The sequence below is a fragment of the Ictidomys tridecemlineatus genome, chromosome 5 (genome assembly GCF_052094955.1).
Source record: "Ictidomys tridecemlineatus isolate mIctTri1 chromosome 5, mIctTri1.hap1, whole genome shotgun sequence".
Lineage (NCBI taxonomy): Eukaryota > Metazoa > Chordata > Mammalia > Rodentia > Sciuridae > Ictidomys > Ictidomys tridecemlineatus.
In genome coordinates, this window is record NC_135481.1 from 134,759,256 (window position 1) to 134,778,220 (window position 18,965).

The following is an 18,965-nucleotide window of genomic DNA, read 5'->3' on the forward strand; positions in this document are numbered from 1 at the left end:
TTTTATATAAGGAACTTGAGCACCCATGATTTGGGTATCCGCCAGGGATCCTGAAACCAATCCCCAACAATGGATGACTGTACTTCATATGTTTTTACTATTTTTTTTTCCCAATGATTCATTTTTATTTTCTTTATAAAAGTGTTGGCCTTGGACAGATTAGGGGGAAATGGCCTTCAGTACCAAGAGTGGAGAAAGCCTACTGTAGGAAGTTGTATGGATCAGTCTAATTGATTTGTGTGCCTCATACAGACTAGAATTTTGGGCTCTCCTTTACCTTACCCACATCCATATGTCCTCCTTATTCTCTAGATGTGACAATGAGGCCTGGGCCCATCACCAACAGGCCAACATCCCAGTCTTACCCCACTGAGCTCCTGGCTTTCTCCTTAGAGCATGCTGTCCCTACCTTCCCCTGGCAGGCCCTGCACCATCTTGGAAGCAGGATAGTCCCTCTCTAGCTGCTCCGAGCCTGGCTACAGGCAGCTCCCTAGATGGCCACTGCCAGCCCTGCTGCATGGGTTCTGCCCTCATCATGCTTGGGGTCTCCAGTCATTTCCATGAGCAAAGCCCATTCAGTTCTTTTGTTGGGGATCAAGACTATGCAGGGGACAACAGGAGAGGTCAGGAGCCTTCCACCCATGAGAGATGTCAATGTGGACTTTTGCTAATATCTCCAAATTAAGTCATTCATATGGTCACAGGTCTGAAAGGAATTCAACACATCACCCCACTAGAATTTAATTTAAAATAACAATTGAGGGGCTGGGGTTGTGGCTCAGTGGTAGAGTGCTCGCCTAGCATGCACAGGGTCCTGTGTTTGATCCTCAGCACCACATAAAAATAAACGAATGGAATAAAGGTATATAAAAAAAGAAGTTTACATTTAAAAAAAATAAAAAAACAATTGAATCTTGTATGTTGATTATTATTACACTAAATATAGAAGAACACAGCATCTACTTGTTTCTTTCTTTTTATTTTTTTTTGTAGTTGTAGATGAACAGCATGCCTTTATTTTATTTGTTTATTTTTATGTGGTGCTAAAGATCAAACCCAGTGGCTGATATGTGCTAGACAGATGCTCTGCCACTGAGCTACAGCCCCAACCCTGAATCTACTTGTTTCAAGAAACATATTTATGTAAAAATGTGTGATCACATTGACATACTTGATATAAATAAAAATGGATTTTATTATTAATAATAAATTAAGTTTTATGTAAAAAAATCATTATCTTGTAGTTAGCCCAATATTGCAGTGTATTCTGTGTTAAAGTAACTCAACACTATAACACTATAAACCATAATTTGTATAATCCTACCCTGGCCTTATTTTTACTTTATAATATCTAATTAGTCTCAAAAATGCCATTAGCAGATCTACCAATGGAAACCTGAGAAGTCTTCCTAGAGATCATTTCCCTCCTCCCTCTTCTCAAGGTCTCCTTACTGCAAGAGGCTCTTGGGATTTCCTTTTCCAGTCCCTCTTCTCTAAGGAAGATTCCACTCCTTTAGCTCATTAGAGTTTGGTTCTCAGCTGTTCTCTCAGTTTTAGCTCAGAGTCTGGCACACAGTAGGACTTTATAGACTGTATTATATCCCCCCTTAATTGATATGTTGAAGCTCCAGCCCTCAGTGGGATGGGATTTGCAGGTGGGGCCTTTGGCAGATAATTAGGTTCTGATGACATCATGAGGGTGGGGGCTCTTAGTTCAGACTCTATAACAAAATATCATCAACTGGGTGGTTCATAAACAAAATTTATTTCTCACAGATCTTGGGGCTGGGAGTCCAGGGTCAGCGTGCCAGCATGGTTGAATTCTGGCTTGCAGAGTGACAACTTCTCACTCTAACCTCACATGGTGGGTGAGGAAACTCTCCAGAGCCTTTATAAGGGCTCTAATCCCATTTGTGAGGGCTCCACCCTCATGACCTAATCATATCCCAAAGGCCCCACCTTTTAATGCCATCATCATGAAATTACAATTTCAACATATGAATTTTGTAATAGTTTTAGAATAGAAGAATTACTTACACAACTTCCATTCTTTTTGGGAATCCCTCTGTTTCGTACCTCTTTTAATTTCTACAGTCTTTTTACAAAACCTTCAATCCCTTTTATACATAAACTCAATGGTAGTTTGGGTCTATTTCATAGCACACAGATAGCAAATATTTATCTCCTGAAAAGGCACCTTGAACCACTTGTTAGTGGGCTTATCTAATGCTGAGCTGTTACAGAATCTGAAGTTTCTTCTAGAGGCAGTGAGAGGAGTTCTGTGTTAGATTAGCAATGCCTGTCATGACTGTGGGAGGGGTTGGTGGAGGAATCTGCTGCTTCTGTGCCTGGGTTGCAATTAAGCCTGGGCATCTAGTATCAGCACTGGGGCCTCCTCGAAACTGAATGTATTTGCAGCCTCATCCTCACGGGGCTCCCAACTTCTGTGGGTGCAAGATAAGAAAGAAGGAGCATGGTGGGTGATGGAGAGGGTAGAAATCTACTGCTCTATGATGAAGGAGCTCTTAATCTTGCCTGTCCCCCAGATCACAACAGCAATCTATCCTATACAGCATGTTCTACACACGGAGCCCCTTAGAGAAGTTGCAATTCAACTCTACAAACATTTATTCAGCACCTTTAATGAGTCCAGCACTGTGCTAGGCAGTGGGGAGAAAACAGAAGTATTGTGAGCCTGGTGTCCCAGGGACTTATAGTCTTCCAGGGAATGCCACTGGCCATGTGAAGTGTGCAGGGATCTGGGGATGCTGCACAAGGGCATCCATGGACTATTCCAAGATCTGACTGGCTGCAGCCATCAGATAGTAGAAGGGGCAGGTGGTGATCCTGAGAGATGGTTGTGTGGTCATCCTACCAACAGCCCAAGGGGAGCTGGAGCAGGGGCAGGGGCTGAGTAGGGGGCTGCGAAGAGCAAGGCAGGGACCATAGCCCTCAGGTGTGGGAGTAGGCCAAGCTCCGTTCTGCAGGGCTAAGGGAAGGACTTAGGCTTTGACTCAGTCAGCCTGTGGTGATCAAGGGGCAGAGGCAGCACCCACTGACAGACAGATGCAGGACTTGGCCCACTGTGGCTGAACCTGGTAGCTGCCACCCAGGGCAGCTGAACTGGAAAGGAAGTGAGATGTAGTGAGTAGGGGTGAAGGTGCCAATTCCCAGTGACCACGGGGACAAGGTGCTTTGCAGGTCACTGAAGCCAAAGCTGCTGGGGAAAATGATCACTGAAATGGGAGCAGCACAGGCTGGAAGGAGATGGAGAGGATCCAGAAAAAGGTGACAACACCTGACCCCCCTAAAGCAGAGGGCTTGGATTGGAAGAAAAGTCAGGGGGAGGAGGTGAGGGCAAAGATACCTAACAGAGTTCTTCCAACACTAGCAGTCAACAGAGGTGAACACCATGTAGTAGATTTGGATGCCCTGGGTTTAAATCCTACCTGTCCTCCTTGCATCACTCTGGGCAAGTTACTTAACCTCTTGGGACTCTGATTCTTCAACTTGGGCTGACAGTAGTATCAATCTCATAGGATTACTCTAAGAATTGAATTAAAACATATAAAACACCAAGAACAGTGCCTGGCACAAAGGGCTTTGTAAACATTTACTAGTCAAGAAGGTAAAGTAGTTTGAGCATTAACCAATATTTCCCCAGATGTATTCCATGAAACTTCAAACAGGAGATGCTCTCATCAAAAAAGTTTTTATGCGCTGGGCACTGTATTGCATGCCTAAAATCCCAGCTACTTGGGAGGCTGAGACAGGAGGATCACAAGTTCAAGGCTAGCCTCAGCAACCTGTCTCAAAACAGCAACAACAACAACAACAAATAAAAGGCTGGGGTAAAGTACCCCTGGATTTAATCCCCAGTACCAAAAAAAAATTCTTATGATAAAATAAGTTTGGAAAACATATAATATCCCTATGAATTGGGGACAAGTCCACAGTAAAAAACAAACAAACAAACAAACAACAAAACCCCCAACCCTATCTAACTTTATTTCCAAACCTGGTGGATCCTGAAATCCTCTGACTGCCCCAAGGGACAATGTTCCACAGGACACCAATTTGGGAAATGCCATGGGGAAGGGAGTGTGGGATTCTGAAAGAAGAGGAAGGGTCTCCAGAAGACAACTTCTAGCAGAAGACGACACAAAGACAGTCCGGCACTCAGGGAGGGAAGAGGGGAGAGAAGGAGGCTTTGGGTGTGACACACTTGTGATAATACAAGGGAAGGTGTACACTAGAGACCCCAAGGAGAGAGCAATAGAGAGGTCCATAGTGCTGTTAGATGTAGAGGCGAGAGAGGAGAAGGCAGAGGTGACTCTGAGAACTCAAGTTTGGGAAGCTAGGAAACAGGAGTGGAAAGGAGATCAGGAGTAGGAGGTATCCTCCATTTTCTTATGTCCCCACTCACTTGCCACTTGCTCTGTCACCCTCCCAATTGTGGGACAGAGGCAGGTCTAGCCCTGTGGCTTCCTAGAATGGGAAGGGTGAGGACTGATGCTTCCTGGGAAGAACGGCCCCAAGGATGTTTTGTCCCCGCTATGTACAGATTGTGTGGTTGTAAAATCGACAGCAGTTGTCCAGCGCCACTGGGCTGAACTCCAGACTGGTGCTGAAAAGAAAACAAAGGTACAGTGTGAGCTCCAGGCCCACCTCTGCAGGCCAGGTTGTGCACCCTGGGAAAGTCACTGTGCATCTCTGGTCCACACTTCCTCCCCAGATTTGGTCCTCAAGTCTTCCCTTCCTCCTCCCCATGCCACATCAGCTATAGCCAGGACATTTTCTATCCCACCTCCCTGTGCCAAAGGCATCCAGGCACTTGGGTGCTGTATGCTCCTTCACACTTTGCTCCTCCACTCCCCCCATGGCCCAGGATCTTACTTTTGGAAGGCCTTGAGGCAGCATTTGTACACCTCAAAACTGCTGCTGCTGAGGGTGCTATTCAGGAGGGACACACAGTCAACCTCAGCCCCCCTGGGCACATACAGGATTCCTGTGGAGGGAAAGCCACTGGTGGGCACAGCTCAGGGGCCAGCTAGAAGATTAGGGCTCCAAGTCCCAAGCCCACTGGCCTGAACTCACCTGCCACGCAGGCATTCACCAGGGACACGCAGGCTCCCGTGAAGAGCGCACGGAGCACAACCTGAGAGAAGTCACTCTTCCGCTGGGGGACCAGGGAGGCTGCAAGGGGACAAGAGTGCTCAGGGCCAGGGATTCCATGTGCCTCTCCGACCACAGATTGTGGTATGGCTCATCTGCTGATTCTCCTCTTCTGCATGGTCAGAGGACAGATGTTGTCCCTGCCAGGTCACCCGAGTTTGGGAGTCCTCTAAGGCCTGGCTCCTGCCCCCTAGGATATGATCCAGTCCCCCTCCACACATCATCAGTGGCAGAAGCAGAAAAAGAATTTAACTATCAAATCTGGCAGACCTGGGACTAAATATAGGCTCAGACACTTGTTAGTTGAATGAATTGGGCTGTTATTTTACTCTCAGAGATCCAGTTTCCTGCTCTGTAAAATGGGTTGATTAGGGCTGGGGGTGTAGGCTCATGGTAGAGTGCTTGCCTAGCACATACAAGGCTCTGGGTTTGATCCCCAGCACTATAGAAACAATCACATACACACACACACACACACACACACACACACAGGCTGATTGTACCACAGGGTGGCTGCAAAAAGAGGATGTTATTGTTGAAAAGCTAAGAACAGCCAGCTGTGGTGGCACATGCCTGTAATCCCAACAACTCAAGAGGCTGAGGTGGGAGGATCAAAAGTTGGAGGCCAGCCTCAGCAACTTGTGTGTGTGTATGTGTGTATGTGTGTGTGTGTGTGTGTGTGTGTGTGTGTGTGTGTGTGAAAGAGAGAGAGTGTGGTGCTGGGGATTGCCCCCAGAGGCCTTGTGCACGTGAAGCAAGCATTCTACCAACTGAGCTATAGTCCCAGCCCTCAGCCTCAGCAACTTCAAAATAAAAAGGGCTGGGGGATGTGGCTCCGTGGTTCAAGTTCTAGTACAACCACCCACCCCTGCAAAAAGCTGAGAACAGTGTGGAAACTTCCTCTCTACTGTTGGGATGTGGAGGGGAAAAGGGAGAAAACACATTTGCGGAAGCACTCACATTGCCCCTGAGAACTCACATTGGGGGAAGTAGGAAATGGGAAACAGAAGGGGTGGGAAATGTCCTTCCTTTATTTATGTCCCCAACTCACTCTCTGCTCACTCACTTCATCACCCCTTTCAACTGTGGGACTAAGCCCTGAGGCTTCCTGAAGGAGGACCTGGAGAGGGGCCATCCCCTGCAGCAGAGAAATCATGGAACTCTAGGACTGGGCCGCTGAGCCCCACGGCCATCTTGTTCAGGCTCCTGCCTTAGACAAATGGGACAACTGAGGCCTGAGTCCCCACTGAGTTCAGGTTCCTGACTCCCTCAGATGCTGGGGCCGGGTGGGATGGGGGTCCCCACAGGACTCACTCAGGCCTCCCAGCATGATCCCAATAGAGGTGAAGTTGGCGAATCCACAGAGGGCGTAGGTCGTGAGAATTTCTGCTCTGTCCTGAAAATACAGACGGTGTGTGAGGACGGGCTGCCCTCAGTTGGGACAAGAGCACTCTGACGCTGCCCTGGCTCTGGCTTTGTTTTTACCCACTTCCCATGTGCCCTTGACTTCTGAACCCTCTGTGCTGCCCCTTCCCCTGGCCTTGCTCTCCCACATCTAAGTCAGCTGGAATTCTGCCACTTCAACGACATAGCTGCCCTCGCTCCTCTCATCTTCAACCCCCTGTTCTTAAATACCAGCCTTTTGGGGTGTGATTCAGCCTGCTTCAGTCTCTCACTCTGGCCAGAGGGGGCGCTTGGAGAAGGGCCCCCCGCCCCCCCCCCCAGTGGGCCCCACTGGAAAGAGTAAGGCACCGGGCGTCCAGCCTGGCTTTCAGGCTTGTCCCCACCCATGGGCAGGTCAGCAGCTTCTTCTTTTTTTTTTTTAATTTTAATATCTATTTATTTATTTTTTAGTTATTGGCGGACACAACATCTTTCTTTGTATGTGGTGCTGAGGTTCGAACCCAGGCCACACGCATGCCAGGCAAGCGCTTTGAGCCACATCCCCAGCCCCTTGAGCCACATCCCCAGCCCCGTCAGCAGCTTCTTGAAGCTTCAGGACTATGATAAGGATTATATTATGATATATGGGAAATACCAGGCATTGAGTGGGCAATTAAACAAGGTAGTGCTTCTGTTTTGTTCTGAAGTGTTTTTTTTTTTTTTAATTTTCCAGAAAGAAGCATTAAGGCCCAAAATGGAACAATTTGGGGGAAAAACTGGTTTAGATCCATATCTCACACTATATATAAAATTCCCTTCAGATCATAGAAGAAGACAAATATTTTAAATGTAGAATGATAGAAAATTTAGGATAATAATAATTATAGTTACAAGTTACAAGTATTACACTCATTTTGGAGAGGACCAAACTGAGACTCAGGTTCAGTAAGAAGTTCACACAGCAAGAAGGTGACTTTGTCAGAATTTGAACTCAGTTATAACTAGAAAAATTCATTGTCTTAATGACTTTCTTGCCTTGTTCCAGGGATTTGATACTTACCAGATATCATTTTAGCATATAAATTACAGAAATAATAGGAGAAATCACAAAGGAAAAGATTTGGTGTAAAAATCTATGTTGAGAAAACAAATCCCTATATAGAAAATGAAGGGGAAAAGAAAGAAGAAACAAGGAAAAATATAGACAGGAAATATGAAAAGAGTTAATTTCATTATAACATAACTAATGTATGCATCAAAACTAGATAAATAAAGGAGTGAAGGAAATAGAGTAGAGAGAATGGGGGAGGGATGAGGGGAGGGAAAATGGGGAAATGGGGATTGAAATCAAATTCCTTGCATGTATTAGTTTGTTAAAATGAACTCAAATATTATGTATAATTATAATGCTCTAATTTTAAAAGTTTATGCAAATATTAATTGAAAAAATATCTTATTCCTGCTTGCTCACATACAATGGTGCTTTATAGACCAGCTAAACAACCTTCTTCTTCTTTTTTTTAATACTGAGAGTGTGAACCAGCATTTTACCACTGAGCTACATCCCAGTCCTTTTTATTTTTATTTTGAGACAGGGTCTTGCTAAGTTACTGAGGCTGACCTTGAGTTTGTGATCCTCCTGCCTCAGCCTCCTGAATGGCTGGAAATTATAGGTATGCAACACCATGCCCAGCTCATATGACTTTCTTAAGATGTAAAAGGTCAAGTCTTCAGTGACTTCCTATACTCCCTGAGCCATACTCTCACAATATTCTCTAGCTGTACTACCCTCAGTTCGCTGAGCATATTATGTGCTTTCAATCTCAGGGCCTTTGCATATGCCTCTTCATTTGTCTAGAATATTCTTCCCTTCAAGTCTTGGCCTAAATGTTACATACACCTCAAGGAGACTTTCTCCAACCAGTTCAGCCAAGAGAACCCCCCTCCCTGTTTTTACTTGTTTTTCCTTTATAAAATTTACCACAAATTGTGGTAATCTTTCATTACTCTGCTTTACTGTGTTTTGCCTGTGTCTCTCAATAAGAGAGATATGAGACCAGGAGTCATGGTTGTTTAAATCCCCTTTTTATCCTTTTTGCCTAGCAGAGTGCCTCGCACCTAAATGATCTCCACAAATACTTGATGAAAGAATAAGATTCATTAAAAAGCTGAGCACAGGGCCAGGCACGGTGGTGCAAGCCTGTAATCCCAGTGGCTCAGGAGGCTGAGACAGGAAGATCCTAAATCCAGACCAGCCTCAGCAATTTATCGAGGCGCCAAGCAACTCAGTGAGACCCTGTCTCTAAATACAAATACAAATAGGGCTGGGGATATGGCTCAGTGGCTCAGTGCACCTGAGTTCAATCCCCGGTACCTCCTACAAAATAAAAAAAAAAAAATCATGAAGAATCAGACACTTGATTACCTCTGAGGTGTGGTGAGATCAAAGTAAGGACAAGGAGTGAGGGGAAACATGCTGTTACTTCATACACTTAAAAAAAAAAAACCTAAAAAACATATTCATTTACAACTTAAATTTTAAGTTGTAGTTGGAAGCTGGGCTACTGGAAGCATAATGCCTATAATCTCAGCTACTCAGGAGGCTGGAGGATCACAAGTTCTAGGCCAGTTTGGGTAACTGAGTTGATACCCTGTCTCAAAACAAAATAAATAAATAAATAAAAATAAATAAAAAGGGCTGGGATGTAGTTCAGTGGTAGAGCACTCCTGGGTGTAGTCCCAAGTGTGGTGAGTGAGGGTGGGGTGGGGAGAGACTTAAAAATAATTGAAGTTAAGAAAAATTTCTTACTAAAATTTCTCAGTCACCCAAGAATGAAAAATAAAACAATGAGCTACTATTTGCCCATTAAAGTAGCAAAACTTGTTTCTAAGTAGAAACTCCCTAGTGCTATTCAGCATGTGGTGAGATAAATGCTCACCGGCACAGCTGGTGGCAATTTCAGTTGTTCCAACCCTTTGGGAAAATTACTGGGAGCAACCACAGGAGGACTCATGCCATGTGATTCAACCAGCCCACATCTGGGAAAGCTCCTGCGGAAATGACCAAAAAGGTGGGAACAGTACTATACACAAAGATTCACTTCCACACTGTATGGCATGTACAGCCAAGTAATGGAATTCATCTGAATGGCCCAACAGCGGGAAATTGGTTAAATTCGTGAGGATACACGATTCAAAAATCATGTCGGGGGCTGGGGCTGTGGCTCAGGAGTAGAGCGCTCACCTTGCACATGCAAGGCCCTGGTTTCAATCCTCAGCACCACATAAAAATAAATAAATAAAACAAATGTATTGTGTCCAACTACAATGTTGTAGTGTAGCTCAGTGGTAAAGCTCATGCTTAGCTGGTACTAGGTTCCTGGCACCACCACATTTTTTCTTTTTCTTTTAAGAGAGAGAGAGAAAGAGAGATTTTTTTTTTTTTTTTAGTTTTCGGCGGGCACAACATCTTTGTATGTGGTGCTGAGGATCGACCCTGGGCCACACACATGCCAGGCGAGCGCGCTACTGCTTGAGCCACATCCCCAGCCCGCACCACCACATTTTAAAGAAATGATGCTAATTTCATAATAGTAAGCAAAGAATAGAAGAAAGGGAGAAAGGAAGGAAGGAAAGAAGGAAGAAAAGAAGGAAGGAAGAAAATCCAGTATATTAACAGGGACCGTGGTGGGAGGTCACCCAGCACACTACAATATAGTATGGATGCTTTAGTAGAGATTATGTAAATTCTCTTTAAAAGAGTAGAATAAAATGGATAAACAATAACTATAGTTTTAGTATGATGAGATTATAGGTAATTTTTGCATTCGTGTCTGTGTGTGTGTGTGTGTTTGTGGTACTGGGGATTGAATAATCCAGGGGTGTTCTACCACTGAGCTACATCTCCAACCCTTTTTAATTTTTAATTTTGAGACAGGGTCTGGATAAGTTCCCCAGGCTGGCCTCGAACTTGCCATCCTCTTTTCTCAGCCTCCAAAATTGCTGGGATTACAAGTATGCACCACCACCACATCTGGCAATTTTTTCTTTCTCAATGTTACTAGAGTTAGTGTTTTTTTTAAAGGGTTAATTTTTATAGCATCTTATAGTTCTTAAAATAAAATTTCACAGAAAGAGCCAATCCCTAAACTGCATCCAATATATTAACAGGGACCATGGTGGGAGGTCACCCGGCACACTCATGTATGTAGCCCACTGGACATTCATATGTATTTCTTTGGGGTAGACAGTGAGAGTATTAGACTCCTGTTTTCCAACAGAAGACAGGTGTTGCAATGGCTAGCCGAATGCCACAGCCAATGGTGGCCCACCTAGAGCAGGAATACTTCAAACAATGCTCTTCTCCAGCACCGCAGCCTCCTGAGAGGTCTTGAGGAAGATGGCAATAAGCCTGATGCTGTCCTGTCTCCCAGGACAATAAATAACATGGGTGGTTAAATATCGCCACAGTGTGTCTCAGCCAGGTAGCCAGGAAAGTAGCTTTGTGTGTGTGTGTGTGGTGGAGGGGTTGTCCCTCAGGAGCAACTGTGTGGGACCAAGATACTCACAGAGATCCATTGCTTCTTTGCACCAACCCACTCCTCGACCCCTGCCAGGCGGCGCTGCTTGTACTGGGACAGTTCCTGATATGCCACAAACTCATTCAGAAACAGCTTGATTCCTAGCAGCTCAGCCACCACTGGGCAGTCCTCCCAGGCAACGCCCATCAAGAAAGCCATAGGCCTCAAGATGTAGGAGCAGATGAGCTGAGGGTACAAGAGCAAGAAGACTGATTAGGACTGAGGGCAAAGCCTGGGCTTTGCTGGGTCACCACCCACCAGCCCCAACCCCAGGATCTTCCCCTCCACATCCGAGAACCCCACCTGGAAGCTGAGCCCTTGGATCTCCACCATGTCTCCCAGCCAGGAGAGGGCAGCATTGACAAAGGCCAGCACAGACAGAAACGCAATCAGGTTGGAGGCGATGTTGGCAATCATCTTCACTGAGATGGCAGCCCCACTGCTGGCTGCTTCCACGAGGTTTTGGGCCTCTCTGTTATTGGGATGAAGAGTGATCATGATTGCCCACCAACAAGGGTCCCCATCCTAGAAGTTCCAGGAGGAACCTTGGACGCGGTGTTTCAGAATCAGAGAATCCTTACTTTCTCTGAGACCCAAAGGAAGGAGCCAGCACTGGGATAAGACCCACATTTCTAGCACTGCACTGTCCATGGCAGCAGCCATTAGCCCCATATGGCTTGTGACCACTTGAAAGGAAGCTGGTCCAAATTGAGTTCTGTTTTAAGTGTAAAATATATAGATTTTTGAGGATTTCATATTTTAAAAAATGCAAAATATCCTTAGTACTTTTTACACTGAATATATGATGAAATGGCAATATTTTAGATGCATTTGGCTAAGTAAAATATTTTATTAAAATCACCAGTTTCTTTTTACTGTTTTCAAGACAGTGACTAGAGAATGTAAAGCGATAGACCCCCATAGCTAGCAGTCTATTTCCGTAGGAGAGTGCTGCTATAGAGCTTCAAGGAGGTTTGAGGTTGGGCTAACCATTGTGATCTCAAGCATATTAATCCAAAGTGGTACCCTTTCAATATCTTTATTTTATTTTTAATCTTATTTTATTGTTTGTTTATTTTTGGTACTGGGGACTGAACCCAGGGACCCTTTACCACTGAGCTGCACCCCAAGTCCTTTTTATTTGAGGCAAGGACTCGAACTGGGGATCCTTCCACCTCAATCTCCCGAGTTGCGGGAATTACAGGCATGCACCATGGCGTCTGGATCTTTCCAATATTTTAAAAGGATTAATATGGGCTGGGGGTGTAGCTCAGGAATGGAGCATTTGCTTAGCACTCAGGAGGTCCTCCGACACACCCCCTGCCCCCGCAGGCCCCCCCCCCCATTAAAAGTTTTTAAGACATGGTGATGACATGTTAGTAGTCACTGACATCAAGTTGGCTTTTATATCAGTACGTGGTGCCACCTGGTGGTCAGAGCTCTGCACACAGGGAACATGGCCTGGAGCCTTTCTAGGGCCCTCCCACATCAGGTTACACCTCCAGGGACCGGGCCCCACCCCTGGGAGCCGGGCCCCACCCACAGGCTTTGACCAGTCTGTTGTAAGACGTGAGAACTGGAGTCTATTTAGCAAGTGAAGCCACCATCAGAGCAGTGACCGCAGAGGTGGTCCTAGCCTCAGGAAGCCAGTAATAGGCAGAGAGAACACGTGCTGTTGCCCTCCACCTCTGCTCTGGGTCCCGGGCACCACCGCCCTCTCTGCCAGCCCCCTTGCTGCTCTCACCCGTGGCTCAGTTTCACTCCTTCCTTACTCTTGAACTTGGACTCCTCCACCTCTGGGTACATCAGCTTGGAGAGGGCCAAGGCACAAGGGGCAGCCATCACAGAGGCAGCAACTAATGACGCAGGATCGATCTGCAAGATGAGAGAGAGGACAGTTAAAGGAAAGGGCCACTGCCAAGGAGAGTGACCCAGGGCAGCAGGGGAAATGTGTACTTCGTCCCACTGGTATATCCTCATTGTCATTAATGTCCTCATTGCCATTGTCATTGTACTAATAATTATACCTTTTATGTATAGAGGGTCACAGGCTACGGGTAAAAGCCCACATATTTCCTCCCAGTACTTCTGTAAACTGGGCCTGGCAAGTATTGTTACCCCCCCATTTATAGGTGGGGAAAGGGAAGGTTTGTTACCCACATTTTATAGTTAGGGAAACTGAGGGCAAACCATATTTAATCCTTTGGGGCCTCAGTTTCCCTACCTATAAAAGAATTAAAACTCATCATATCTTTTGGCTTCAGGTTCAAGGTTCTTCCTTCCTTTCAAGACTGTCTCTCTTTAACCCCTCATGCCCATGAGCTGAGATTTCCATTAACTAAAGGGTTTGTGATGGTTCAAACAAAGCTCCAGAACCTGAGAGTTGAGACAGATCAAAGATGTCACCCAATTCAACCTTGTCATAGGTTATGTTCCGTGTGGGATTATAATCCCTGAATTGGATCCATCTTTGACTACTTACTATAATGGGGAACTCACCACTTCAGGGCGGCTCATCACACCCTCTCTTGCAGTTAGGGAACTGTTAAAAAATCTGCCTCCTCTAAGAGCCATCTGTGGTCCTGGGTCTGCCTCTGGGAGCCACCCTGTAAAAGCCCTCCCCAGCAAGATGGTGAAGCATCAGCTCCTAGAGTTTTCCCTTCCAGAAGCTTTATCCTCACTGTGGTCCCAAACCCTTTGCTTTCCCTGTTCTCGTCCACAGAGATAGATGAGGCACTTTCCCCCACCCCAACCTGTTGTTTTCAAATGGTAAAACTAGAAGCGACTCAAACATCTAACATTGGAAGAATGGCTAAACACAGTCAGGCTGCCATCACAAACCACAGTTACAAGGTTTCCTGATGACACGGGGAAATGCCCACAAAACTGCACATAGAGCAGAACCACAACCATGGGAGAAAGACAACTCCAAAACTATGCATAAAAAGAAGAGCAGATGTTGGTGACAAAGAGAATATGCAAGGGTGAAGGCAGGAGATAGATGGGAAATCTCTCTATCTTGCTCTCAATTTTGTTGCGCTAAAAAAAAAAAAAAAAAAAGTCATAAAAAAAAGGTCAGAAATACTCCAAAATTTCCCCTGGCTGGCAAGTGGGGCGAGGAGTCATTTTTCTCTTCTTGGTGCATTTTGACATCTTTACAATACTCAGAACAGCAAAATAGTCTTTTTCTCCTTTAAGTTTACATTAAGCCAATAGCATGTTTGTTTGTTTTTTTTAAATCACTGTTGTTTTGGATTTTTTTTGCAGTGGGGTGGGTACTAGAGATTAAACCCAGGGCACTCGACCACTGAGTCACATCCCCAGCCCTATTTTGTATTTTTTTTTTTTTGAGACAGGGTCTCACTGAGTTTAGTGCCTTGCTTTGAACTCGTGATCCTCCTGACTCAGCCTCCCTCACTGCTGGGATTTCAGGCACGAGCCTCTGTGGACAGCTGTTGTTTTGGATTTTGTTTTTGTTTTTTGGTACTAGGGATTGAACCCAGGGCACTTTACCACTGAGCTACATCTCTAGCCCTTTTTATATTTTATTTGGTCTTGAATTTGTGATCCTCATGTTTCAACCTCCCAAGTAGCTGCCAATCTCAGTTTTTAAATTTTTTAAAAAAGGAAAAGAAGTAGGGAGGTGAGTTGAAGACATATGCTCTGCTAATAAAAGCAGAGTACAGAAGAAATGTTGGGACAGCTTATCATCATCTAAGGGAAGTACAGGAAGTGCAGATGAGGAACCAGGGCTGGAGACCATCTCAGGCTCTGATACACAGGCTGTGCCTTCTTTTTCTAAACCCCAGTGGTTTCTTTTCAATGAAGTGCAGACACCCCTTGAAACACAAACAAGAACCAGCAGCAGCCCTGACACCTCCTCAGGCCAGGTACTTGGAAACTCAGAGGATAAAGCCTACCTGGGGGCAGGGGACTTCACTTGCTTCCTCCTGGGCTGCCTGCCTCCAGGGGGACAGTGTTATATCTGTCATGGGCTTTCCCTTCTGCCAGACATGACATTGCCTTTTCCTCCAGTTTAGAGATTACATCTGGCTTATAAACTTGATTCCCAGCAGGCACACACTCTGCCGTTGTCATATTGCTGGACTCTGTCCTTTAAGTGGGCTGGTTGTGACCACAGCTGGTCATCCCCTGCTCTTCATAGAAAGGGCTGAGTCTTGTACAGTCAGTCAACTTGGGTGCTGGCTCAGCCCATGTGTGGCCCTCCACTGCCAGCCACTCTGCAGGGTCATGCTGTCCCCCAGCCTTGCCTCCCAGGCACCAGCTCAGGAATCCATTTCCTCTTTCCCAGCATCCTAGGCCTTCCCCTGCCCAACGACCTCCACTCTCTACCCACAAAGTCCCATGGAGAGAGAGAGAGGATAAGAACACTCGGCTTCAATTTTCGAAAAGATTTTTACTGAGAAAGGAAATAAACCCAGTACAAACCATAAAATGGGCCATGTGGGACAGATTTCTGACTCCAATATGTCAGGAAAAGAACTACTACTTCTTTAACACCATGCTCTTAAGCGTTTTCTGCCTATTATTGCCTTTAATCTTATCCTGCTGGGAGGTGGCCAGTAGGTCTGCTCTTTTGCAGATGTGGAAACTAAGCAGTAGCTCACAGACCCTGTCTCTGAGGCAGCCACTCTTGCACAACTCATTGAGGAACTTGAGTGGACAACTAATTCATGTCACTGGCCAGCCTGTTTTCAGGGCTGGAGGTACACATCTCGCTCAGGGTGGCCTCTGAGCCAGAGTAGAGATGTGAGTTTCTAGGCGTCAGCACAGAAAGCTGGTGCCTACTCCAGAGGCTTGGGGAAAACAGTGAAGACGGAGCCATATGTGGAGGTCACAATTGAAATAATTCCTTTGAGTGACCCCTTGGAGCTGGGGACCATGGGAGAAAGCCTAGACCAGCATTGTCCAATACAAATATAAAGGGAAGCACATCCATAATTTCACATTTTCTAGGAGCTACATTTTAAAAAGTAAAAAGAAATAGTTGAAATTCAATTTTAATAATGTTTTAATTAACACAATATATATATATCCAAATATGTTCTTTCCACCATGTAATCAGCACCAACTTATTAATAAAATATCTTATATTTTTTTCTGTGATAGGTTTTGCAGCACATCTCATTTCGGATTAACCTTATTTCAGGTGCTCAATAGCCATGTGTGGCTAGTGGCCATTGTGTTGGACCTTGTGGGTCTGGAACTATCCAGATATGGGCCATAGGAAGGGTGAGGAAAAGGGAGTTAGAAGTTGAGCCATAAAGAGAAAGGTCTTAAGAAACTGGTAGCTTGGAGGAAAGATCAAGAGGGATCTATCTGGAATTCAGGGGTTGAGGGAAGAACCAGAGATACCCTGAGGAGCTAGCCTGGAGAAGGAGTTGACAGGAGACCATGGGGAAAGAAGCCCAGGACTGGGCAAAGGAGGCCCAGAGCCAGGTGGGGGCAGAAGAGAGCTGCTCTGGAACCAGATTTGAAGTGGATCCAGTGGGAGGAGGGAAGGAGAAGGAAGGAGGAAGGTAGGTGTTAGGTGACCTTCTCCTCCCCAGGCCACTATGGCTGTAGCCAGGGGCTTCCAAACCCAGAAATCTGTGATCACATGGCTCATCCTGGGTGCCTCTGCACATTCTGTGGAGGTGGGCATCGAGGCCCTGTCAGTTAGGAGGCCAGACTGCCCAGGACTGGGTGGACTCTGGAGTAAAAAAGGGAAGAAGGGGGACTGAGTTTTAAGCCAGATTGTGTAAAAGAGAGGGAGTTCTTCCAGCATAGATCATTTTCAGCTTAACGTTTCAACTGACTGATTTTTAACTTTAAGATAGTGTGAAAATTATACACACTATAGACACTGTACTTTGAATTTTTTGGTTTTAATTTTTTTGTAACCTTCACTTTATTTGCTTATTTTTATATGGTGCTGAGGATCACTCAGTGCCTCATGCATGCTAGGCAAGCACTCTGCCACTGAGCTGCAGCCCCAGCCCTGTACTTTGAATTTTGAAGTTTGATCTTTCCTGGGCTAGTCACATTCGACAAGTGATATGCTAATAATATGCAAGATACTCTTGCAATGCTGGTGGCAGCAGATCTCAGGCAGCTGAGCCAATGGTCCAGTCCAAGGAAACATCTCAATGCTCTGCATGCAGTGCACTATGTGGCTAAGTCAGAATGGTCCATAGGTTAAGTGAAGTATATGCATTTTCAACTCACCATGGGTTTATCAGGATGTGGCCCCATTGTAAGTTTAGGAGCGCCCATAGTTAGTTTTTAAGTAATGGTAGAAGTCTCGGCAATGCCCATGTGCTAAAAAGAATACCAGGCATGTTCTTATAACTGACTTTGGAGCCCTGAGAAATATAAAAACATTTAAAGGCCCTAAGTCCAAAAATATTATGTCATACCTTTTCCATAGTATTTCACCATGAAAAAGGTTTTAGGAACAAATTTCTGAGTTCCCAATTTGAAATATCAAATTCCTTCCAACAAACCATTGGTGGTGGGGTAGGCAGGGATGCATTTGGATCTTGGTAAGACAAGATGCAAATCAAATGATGGTTCTGGAATATTAAACAGGAGGGTGCCAGGCTGGAAGACAAAGCCACAGAGTGCAAGGGGCCTTCTTTAAAAGTCACACAACCACCAATTCTGCCCAGGTAGTTCATGGAAATATGGAGCTGACCTTACTGGTGTGGTCAAAGGTCCTGAGTGAAAGAGGGACTAAGGGGTAGGCTGGCTTCTCCTGTCATCCATCCCCACCAGTCACCTCAAGGTCATAAATGGGATAGGTGGAATTTGGGACTGTGAATGGGACAGTGGGTCATTCTGTCCTTCCAGTGCCTATATATACATAGTACAGGGGTGGGGGGGGGCAAGCAAAGATAACTCAGTTAGTACCCACAACCTCCCTCACTCTAAGCACTGAATGGCATCACATTGTATGGACTAACTCACTCATCCAGCTTATTATTGGATGATGATGATGATGATGATGATGATGATGATGATGATGATGAATTTATTTATTTATTTTGAGTAGTGGGGATTGAACCCAAAAGCATGCTACCACTGAAATACCTCCCTTGTCCTTTTATTTTATTTTTTTATTTTGAGACAAGTTCTCTCTAAGTTACTGCAGCTCTCACTAAGTTGCCTAGGCTGTCCTCAAACTTGCAATCCTCCTGCCTTAACCTCCCCAGTTAGGATTATAGGCATGCACAAATGCATCTGGCAGGAAGAGAAATTTCTAAAAACTTTATTCACTTCCACAATAACCAAGAATTTCTTTGATTGTTAAAAAAAATAAGATTTTGACAATTTGTATATGAAAGCAAAAATAGGAACAAGGTATATTATAAATATATAACATTGTTACTCAGCAATTTGTAGGGAACACATTTGAAGATTCCTTTCTACCTACCAGGAAGTAGTACTGTGGTTGATTTAAGGGACCAATTCACACCACTGGAATTTAACCTATGAATGCACTGTGCTCTGTAAGTTGCAAAGCAATAATTTAAGAGAAGAGGAAGGACCTGAGCCCAAAGATTGTGGGGAGGCAATTGGTGGAGAGTAAAACAGACCTCCTTGGACATCCTAGGTGTGAGTTCTTAGAGAAATGAGCATGAATTTTGGAATCTCATATATCTGGACTCAGATCCTAACTTTAAGCATTACTTGTTCTCTGAGCCTCAATTTTCTCACTGTAAAATGGGGATACTAAAACGTCTAGCATATTGCCTGGCATGTAGTAGGTGCTCAGTAAAGAGAACCCTGGGAATTTTTGTCTCCAGTGATCATGTAAGAAGAATG

At 45.1% G+C, this 18,965-nt stretch overlaps 1 protein-coding gene across 2 annotated transcripts in view; it reads right to left on the bottom strand.

Moving 5' to 3' along the window:
• Positions 1–3,987: 3,987 nt before the first annotated feature.
• Positions 3,988–18,965, bottom strand: part of Slc28a1 (solute carrier family 28 member 1) — a 46,466-nt gene continuing 31,488 nt past the window's right edge. The window contains exons 11-17 of one of the 2 annotated variants that reach the window (XM_040275562.2): positions 12,883–13,013; positions 11,442–11,610; positions 11,127–11,324; positions 6,490–6,571; positions 5,098–5,196; positions 4,897–5,008; positions 3,988–4,627 (exon numbers count right to left, since the gene is read on the bottom strand). In XM_040275562.2, the coding sequence (XP_040131496.1) occupies positions 4,555–4,627; positions 4,897–5,008; positions 5,098–5,196; positions 6,490–6,571; positions 11,127–11,324; positions 11,442–11,610; positions 12,883–13,013 (864 nt within the window). In that variant the 3' untranslated portion in view covers positions 3,988–4,554. The remainder of the gene's footprint in view (positions 4,628–4,896; positions 5,009–5,097; positions 5,197–6,489; positions 6,572–11,126; positions 11,325–11,441; positions 11,611–12,882; positions 13,014–18,965) is intronic. The other variant, XM_078051139.1, reaches the window with a different exon arrangement.